The sequence below is a fragment of the Kryptolebias marmoratus genome, linkage group LG10, assembly GCF_001649575.2.
Source record: "Kryptolebias marmoratus isolate JLee-2015 linkage group LG10, ASM164957v2, whole genome shotgun sequence".
NCBI classification, from domain to species: Eukaryota; Metazoa; Chordata; class Actinopteri; order Cyprinodontiformes; family Rivulidae; genus Kryptolebias; species Kryptolebias marmoratus.
The window spans coordinates 6,782,245-6,790,618 of NC_051439.1; the positions used below are offsets into that span (position 1 = coordinate 6,782,245).

An 8,374-nucleotide genomic window follows, 5' to 3' on the forward strand; every position below is an offset into this window, starting at 1 on the left:
GGGGGGGGGGACGGACAACTCCAAAGCCAAATACACGCCAGGAACTCCCTGGCACAGAGCGCCACTGGAACTGCGTCAAATAACGCCTCTAAAACAAACAGGGTGAGTCAGCCTGAAGTGGCTGTAAAGCTGCAGATCAGATGAGCTTAATACTGTCTCCTTCTCGCCCAAATAACCAATTTCTTAAGCAACAGAATGCCAGACCGTGATCTTTTTCTTTTTTTTTTTTTTTGCCATTGTCTTAAGGAATAAATGACCAGATTTGGGGTCGTGTATTTCTGGAAAAAAAAAAATTCAAAGAAGGGGTGAGATGCGTCGAAGAATGATTAATACATGTCTGTGAGAGTGACTAACAGGAGCAGCAGCTCCAGACAGGGAGGACACGTAGGAAGCTTGATGCTGCAGATGTGGAAACATTTGCTGGGATTCGGTGTCCGCTCAGACTGCTGCAGCGTCTCTCTTTAGCCCCAACCATCGACAGTAATGGAGCATCCTCTTGTTGTTTGAAATCGAAGCCAAAGTGTTTTTTTGTTGTTGTTGTATTTTTGGAACCAGAGTCTGCCCACTAAGCACGTGGCCTTGTATTCTTGACGCAAAAGCCCCGCCTACACACCCTCCCAACTTCCTAATAGGCTGTCCCACTGTCAATCACAGGGTAACGGGACCCTTTTTTCTTTTAAAGCTCCAAATAACTAATTTAAACTAAAAATGTATTTTAAAAATGGCACATTGAAGTTAAGAACTACGTGAATCAACAAAAAGCAACAGCTGAAAAACTATATATATGTTTAGGTTTTATTGAGGCAAATGCCTTATCGATTTACATGGAGGGGCGGGGCTTAAAAGTTGTACTGCAGCTAGCCACTAGAGGGCGCATGTCCATGGTGGCTTCAGGTTCTCCCTCTATTTATAGTATGGCTAAACACACAGCAAACCGCCAAACGGGCATCAACAAAAAGCTGTTTTAAAATTAACACTGAATGTGTATTTTCTAAAACTCTTGGCTATGGTCAAATAAAAGCATGCTACCTTCTTTAAAAATAAAACAAAATAAAATTAACAACAACATTTATGTTTATAACATACGAGGCTGTTTATATATTCTTCAGTATGCGTTGCTAAGGGTGTTTTATTTCCAGATGATGCTTGATTGGTGGGAGTATCTGAGACCTTTAACACTCTCTTTGGTGAGCATCCGTGCCGCTACCTGTAAAAGGATGTATATTTTTTTTCTTAGAGCTCTGCTGTGAGAAAAGTTCTTAGTCAGATGAAGTTAGAAGCAGTGTGATAACGAGGAGGGATCCTCCCGGTGTGCTGGTGTGTCAGTAACTGAGCCCGACACGTGAAACCAAACACTTACCGGACTACATTTTTATAAAGCCCCTTTAAAGCTTTCGTGGTGTTTCGATTAACAAGAAAAACTAAATTTAAAGAAAACACCATGAGCATTAAATGCATTAAACAGAACCGTAACACACACATAACAGTTCTTGTTTTGTGATATAAGCTGATAGGAGAAAACTCTTTGCAGCACACTTGAATCATCATGCAAGAGATGCTCCCGATTGCATCAAGACGAGGCTATTCCTGTCCTGTCTACACATGGTATCAGGCCTCACTGGTTGCCCTTAGATCAGCAGCGTAACCCTATGCTGCTATCAAGGCTCACATTTTAGGCCTTGATGCGCTATAAATACGGCAAATTGCTCGCAATCTACAGTATGCCCTGAGGGTTTTCAGTCTTCCTGCAGCCGCTGAATGTCGTGCAAAACTGCAGGTAGTGAAACCTGATCCGCTCAGGGAACTGGGACAAGTGGAAACTGCTCCGTCACTAATGTTCCACCGGTGTTTTATGAGTCATCCTCAGGCTGCAAGGTCGGGCAAATCCGTGTTCGGACACAGATTGTCTGGTGATGTTGGACCAAGGCGTGCAGTTCACTGAGATGCCAAGATGGCGCCTCTGGCTGACGGCTGTTTCTTGTTGTCTTCTTAGATTACTCTGTCCACGATTTTGGTGACCTCAGCTTCCACCACCTGGAAAAAGATGAACCCTACATGGACGTGAAGTTCCCGCGAACTGTGGGCGCCGCGAACAAGATGCTGTCCAGCGCAGCGAGCAGGGCTGTTGGCGCCGGGCACACTTTTGTCATGCTGGGAGGAGATCACAGGTAACATGTCATGCAGAATGTCCTCCAGGACAGTCATCACCTGCACATGACATCTAAAAACTTGGATCATTTCACCGTGTGTGTTAGTGGTCCAATTCTATTAGCAGCACACGCTCAGCTTGTATGTTTGAGCGATTCAAATGAGGGTATTAATGGCTCGTCTGCTTTCACAGCCTCGCCATTGGCTCCGTGAGCGGCCATGCCCAGCAGTGCCCTGACCTGTGTCTCATCTGGGTCGACGCTCACGCGGATATAAACACGCCCATGACCTCCCCGTCAGGAAACCTGCACGGCCAGCCGGTGGCGTTCATGCTCAAAGAGCTGCAAGGCAAGGTGAGCTCCACTAACGCCCGAGTTAGGATGGGCACCTCAGGCAGTTTGTCGACACCCAGACTGAAGGAAACTCTGCTGGTGCAGCTCTGCCTCCTGGCAAAAGGTTTTACAAAGTGCTAGATTTCATTTTTTTATTATTATAATAAATTTATTAGCATTCCCTCTGTTTTCCTATTTTGTTTTTTCCATACATTTTTATGCAGTGAAGCTACTTCTGCCTACTTTGTGCTATTTGAACCATTTTTACATCAAAACGTTCAGCTCGATTTGGAGTAGAGTGATGTGACTTTTGAGTTTTGTAACTTTTATACTTTTCAAAATATTTAACTTTATCTGAAAAAAAAACTCCCCATAGAAATGCATTGAGATTTTTTTCAGTCCCTTTAAAAACATTGTTCTCTTTTGAAATCTGCTTCAGCTTCTTGCTCTTTTTTTGTTTGTTGTTTTGTGCTACTTTTAGCTTTTTGCTATTGCTCTACTTTTAGCTACAGCTTTGCTAACATTCACATTGTTTTGCAAATTTTAGCTTTAGCATATATTTAGCTTCTTTTAGCCACTGTTTTTGTCATTTCAGCATTGGTTTTGCTAATTTGACCTACTTTGAATATCTGTTTAGCTAATTTTAGCTTTAGCACCTGTTTAGCTAATTTTATCCTGTTTTGCTGATCTTTGCTACTGGTGTGCAAAATTCAGATTTAGCATTTGTTTGGCTACTTTTAGCTACTGTTTGGCTAATTTTAGCGACCGATTTTCAATTTTAGCTGCCTAATTTTAGCTTAAGCATCTGTTTTGGTCATTTTAGCTGCTGTTTTGTTGATTTAAGTTTAGCATTCGTCTTGCTACTTTTAGCTACTGCTTCGTTAATTTTAGCATCTGTTTTTCTGCTCATGTTAGCTATTGTGTTGCAGTTTTAGCTTCAGCATATATTTTTCTTCTTTTAACTACTTTTTTCAAGACATTTTACTCGTTAATGCTCATTTTAGCTTCTATTCGGCTTGTTTTAATTTTTAAAACTCAGTCGTAGCTTCTTTAGCAAGTTTCAGTCATTCAGCGCCCACACTGCATTTTCACAGAATTTTATTACTGTATTTTTATTCTCATATTAAATTTAAACAGACATTTCTTTAATTAAATATGGAAAGCTAATGTGGTGTCCTATAAATCTCTGTTTATATCTGAATTGTTTTTTTATATCACTACCTAAATCTATACTTTTTAATCTATTTGGATTTTTTCTTTTGTTTCAATCCTTTATCTATTTGGTTTTTGCCTTTTCCAGCTTAACAATAGTGTTCTTTTAGTGGTAATAAATGCTAAAACGTGCCAGCTTCTTGATGTTTATGGGATGGCTTTGTAAGTTCCTGCCTCCTAATGTAGCAGCAGCTGGACAAGGAGATAAGTTTACATAAAAAGTTTTGAGGTTCAGGTGACCTTTATTAACAAAAAAAAAGAATGTCTCTACATCCACATTTTGCCTTTTAAAGCACCTCCTTCTGTCTACCCAGATGCCGGATATTCCTGGCTTTTCGTGGACTAAACCGTTCCTGTCCTCACGGGACCTGGTGTACATCGGGCTCAGAGATGTCGACCCCGGAGAGCAGTAAGTACATTTTTAAAACGTACTGATGTGTTCGTTTTCCAACACGTAAGCATAGAGACTCATTCTAGTGAACTTTCCTGCAGCCACCTCCTAAAGACCCTGGGCATCCAGTACTTCAGCATGAGGGATATTGACAGACTCGGCATCCAGAGAGTCATGGAAGTCGCCCTTGACCATCTTCTGGCGAGGTACTGACTGATGAACGGTTGCGATCATTATGCTAACTGAACAGAAGGGGGGGCTTTTATTTCATCTCTTCACTTTGCCTCCCTCCACAGAAAACAGCGACCGATCCACCTGAGCTTTGACATCGACGCGTTTGACCCGTCTCTGGCTCCCGCCACGGGAACAGCAGTGAACGGAGGTTTGACCTACAGAGAGGGAATCTACCTGACAGAGGAAATTCACAACACAGGTGCAAAACTGTCGTCAGAAACCTCCGAGACGCGGTTTAGATGCTCGGTTCTTCCCTTCTAACCTGGATCTGTGTTGACGTGCAGGTCTGCTGTCGGCCATCGACCTGGTGGAGGTGAACCCCGTCCTGGGGGCCAATCAGGATGCGGTGGAGGCCACCGCCTCTTTAGCGGTCGACGTCATTGCATCGTCACTGGGACAGACGAGAGAAGGCGCTCACGCGTCCATCGACTCGATGCCCGCGGGGAAGAATGACACATCGCAGCTCTGCCTCTGAGAGCATCGAGCCAACCTAACGAACTCTAAGTCATGCCTGACCATTCCACTATTTTACTGCCTGCTAGTATATTCAATCTATCACAAAAAGCAAAATGTCTGAAATCATAAAAAAAAAAAGATGAAAGGGCTTTAAAAATATTCACATTGGTCATGCTGAGACAAGCCTTTACCACTATTTATTAGGGGTGTAACGGAACCTCGTTCCACAAGATCTCATGAGATCAAATCGTTGTCGAGTTGAAAACTTGTCTCGAGTTCGTTTTAAAAACGGAACAGACTCAGTGCAGAGTGCATGAGGCGATGTGTCGACGTTAAAGCTGAGAAAACGAATGTTTGATTCCTGCTTAATCCGTTTTGGGTTGAGAGGAATCGAGTTGATCAAACTTTGAGTTGGAGCTGGAGACGAAATCTGACTGTACAGTTCACTGACGCCCTCTGCTTTCATTAAAAAAAGTAAAAATTATTGAAAAGGACGACATAATAAGTATTTTTTTTAAAGTCATATAAAAAGATATATAAAATTAATTTATTATATTAATATTTCTGTATGAATATGTTAATATGAAAAAATCTGACAACATACTGAACAAAAAGGGTGTCCCTTAGATCAAGTTTTTAATTTTAGCCTTTTGTATAAAAGAGTTTGATCCCCCTGAGTTCAAAGGTCACAATTTTTTATTTTTTTTTAAAGTTAGGTCATGTATAGCTGAAGAACCGTTCTAAGGTCCAAAGAGACTCAGGAGAGTCTGTGGCAAAAATCGTTTTTCTTAGAAATATATTAAAGTTACTCACTCAAACTAAATTTCACAAAGTGAGAAACAAACTCCACACCAATATTTTGCTTGTATCGATGTTTAATGTGTCCTTAAAGTAAAAATTTGTAAGGAAAATAATGAGCGTTTGCCAGCTAAGTAGCTGAAAAAGTGCGTTTCGTAACAACGGTGTCGGTTTGTGCTCTGGCTGATTCCACCATATTTGTTTACCAGCCTGATGGAGGTCAAGCTTCCACGTGGTTTGATTCAGCCCAGTGCTTTGTTTACGTTGAGCGCGTACCCGCATTTCAGAATTGCATATCCGTATATCTGGAAACCCACCAGAGTAAACTCTTTTAAACTGCAACATTTGACTATACAGTTCAGATTCCTCTTTGTTATCCTCCGTTTTAAAGTTTGTAATGAGCACCTTTAAAATCTCACCTTGTGGGACGAGTGTCTCGTCAACACCCCTGTTTTTCTTTTTTTTTAAATGAATGCACTTGTTGATGGAACTGCTATTAATTTGAAGAGCAATACTAATTTATTTTGTTACTGTGTGTCTAAAGCGTGAACAAATCCTTCTGGTTCTTCTGTTTGAGAGGAGAACCTGCCCGCCTCAGAGGCATGAAAACATTCAGCTTTAAGTTCCCATTTCGGATGTGGACTCTAAATGTTTTGTGGCTGTGTCAGACAGTTTAAAACAGAAATGTCACTTTTGGACCAGTCGTGGTTACTGTATTTTCTGTAGAGTTTACTTTTGTATTTCACGTTGAACCGACCGGGTTGTGAACTAGAATTACTGCGTGCATAAATAATTACTGCAACATGAAGAAAAAACATTCGGCATTCACTAAAATGCTGGAGAGGGGAAAAAAAACGATACATTTACACAATTAAGTGTGTACTGATTTATTGCTTGTTCTTTATTAGACATGCAGACTGAACGATTATTGTCCTTGTTACAAAGAGTTCCTCTTTTGGTCTTCCATAAATTAAATTTTTGTTTGTTTGTACATGTGTCCTTTTGTCCTTTATTCCAGTTTGACTAAACTGTCAGCTCAGTGTGACAAAAAAAAACAGGAGTTTAACAATACAATAGAACCATAGACTCCACTTTTTAACAAAATATTAGTTGCACAAGTACATTAGAAACCAAAGTTTGGGAGTTTCTTTCAAATCTATCTAGTGCTTCACGAGATATTGTGTTAACAGTCATACAAACAGATACACACACACACACATACACGGGCATAACCCTTTGGTGACGAGTGAGTTAGGAAGGATGGACACCAAAGTCAGCAAGATTGCTCTCTGAAATATAAATAACAGTTTCAAATTTCATCAGTCTGCTCAACAGGATAACAGTTTTAGTTTTAGACTGACGCTTTCGCTTAAAAAGCCAAAGAAAATGATGAAACTGTGGACAGAAAAAGCTAGAGAAGCTGCGTTCTCTGTAAGGCCGCAGTGTGAACGCTAAGTGCTGAGTGACTTTGCTGAAGAAGCTAAAACTGCACCGTTGAAGTTAAAAATGAAAAGCAGAACACTAGCTAGAAGCTAAACGTAGCATATAAGCAGACAACAAGAATTCCACCAACGGTACATAATCCAGAGCATGAATTCCCTCACACAACAATCCTGAATACATGTGTCTGGAGTTGGAGCACAAACAAAGTTTTCACAAAGGGTTCACCTGTGACCTTGACCTTTGACCCTGTGACCTTGAAATCAAAAGGGATCATCTTCATCCCACGAGGTGTCCAGCTGTGCAGTCTGACATTCCTACATTACACGGTCGCAGATTTAGACCGTAGACAAGGTTTCTACTAAGGGCTCCCCTTGTGACGTTGACCTTCTTCCCCATTACTTTGAAATCAATAGGGATCATCCTTGTCCCAGGAGGTATCCAGCTGTGCAGTTTGACATTTCTATGTTAAAGGGTTATCTTGGACAAGACATTGCCCACAGACAGATGGATGGATGGTGCCACATCATGTCCCGTATTATTTTATAATATGGATGTATTAAAATAAAGCAAGTATAATGAAGCAAATTTAAAAAGAACACTGTTTTTGAATAAAAATGAAATTTCAATGTATTTCTATGGGTAATTTTAATTTATATAAAGTTCAATATTTTTAAAAAAGTATAAAAGTTACATAACCCAGAAGTCACAACACCTGTAGCATGAAGAGACTCCTTCTTTTATGACCTCTGACCTCCACTCCTCTTCCTAGCATCTGTTCTGTGGAGAACGTCGTTCTGTTAAGGCTGATTCCTGGTATTGTTTGGCAAAAGTTGTTTTCGAGGCTCCTCCCACTCACATAATTTATGTAGAGATGAAATGTGCTCTTTAATTGTGAAATTCTTTAAAATGTGTCGAAAATGATTGTTGATGATTTATATGTTCAACAAATTTTATTCCTGTCATTTTAGGAGACAGTCCAGCGATACTGCTAACAGAACCTCTTTCGAACAGGAAGAGATAAGCACCGACTGAGCAGACACTCAAGTTTCTGACCTGGTCAGAATCTGAGTGGCTGACAATAATTCGTCTTGTCATATTTGATAAAAAAAAAAAACTACAGGAACCTAGACTCAATTGGTTTTGTGAAGTCCAGCAGCAGAAAATTGAAGAAAAGCTCAAGCTAACAGAAACCATTTGTAACTTTAATAAAGGTTAATTCTTGCTCCAGAGTGTCATCCTTGTAAAAAAGTATTGTAAAATAAATTCAACTGTTAGGTTCAGAGGATTTAGAGTAATTATTTGATGATAAAACTCAGTATAATAGTCCCAAATTTTCAGTGTTAATTGTATTTTTGTTTTG

The 8,374-nt window shown here is 40.3% G+C and overlaps 1 protein-coding gene across 1 annotated transcript in view; it reads left to right on the plus strand.

Moving 5' to 3' along the window:
• The window catches only part of arg2 (arginase 2), an 8,341-nt gene extending 1,779 nt beyond the window's left edge, over positions 1–6,562 (plus strand). Inside the window, exons 3-8 of the mRNA XM_017418436.3 lie at positions 1,994–2,168; positions 2,342–2,501; positions 4,007–4,101; positions 4,185–4,289; positions 4,380–4,516; positions 4,602–6,562. Coding sequence (XP_017273925.1) covers positions 1,994–2,168; positions 2,342–2,501; positions 4,007–4,101; positions 4,185–4,289; positions 4,380–4,516; positions 4,602–4,792 — 863 coding nt within the window. The 3' untranslated portion in view covers positions 4,793–6,562. The remainder of the gene's footprint in view (positions 1–1,993; positions 2,169–2,341; positions 2,502–4,006; positions 4,102–4,184; positions 4,290–4,379; positions 4,517–4,601) is intronic.
• Positions 6,563–8,374: the final 1,812 nt, after the last annotated feature.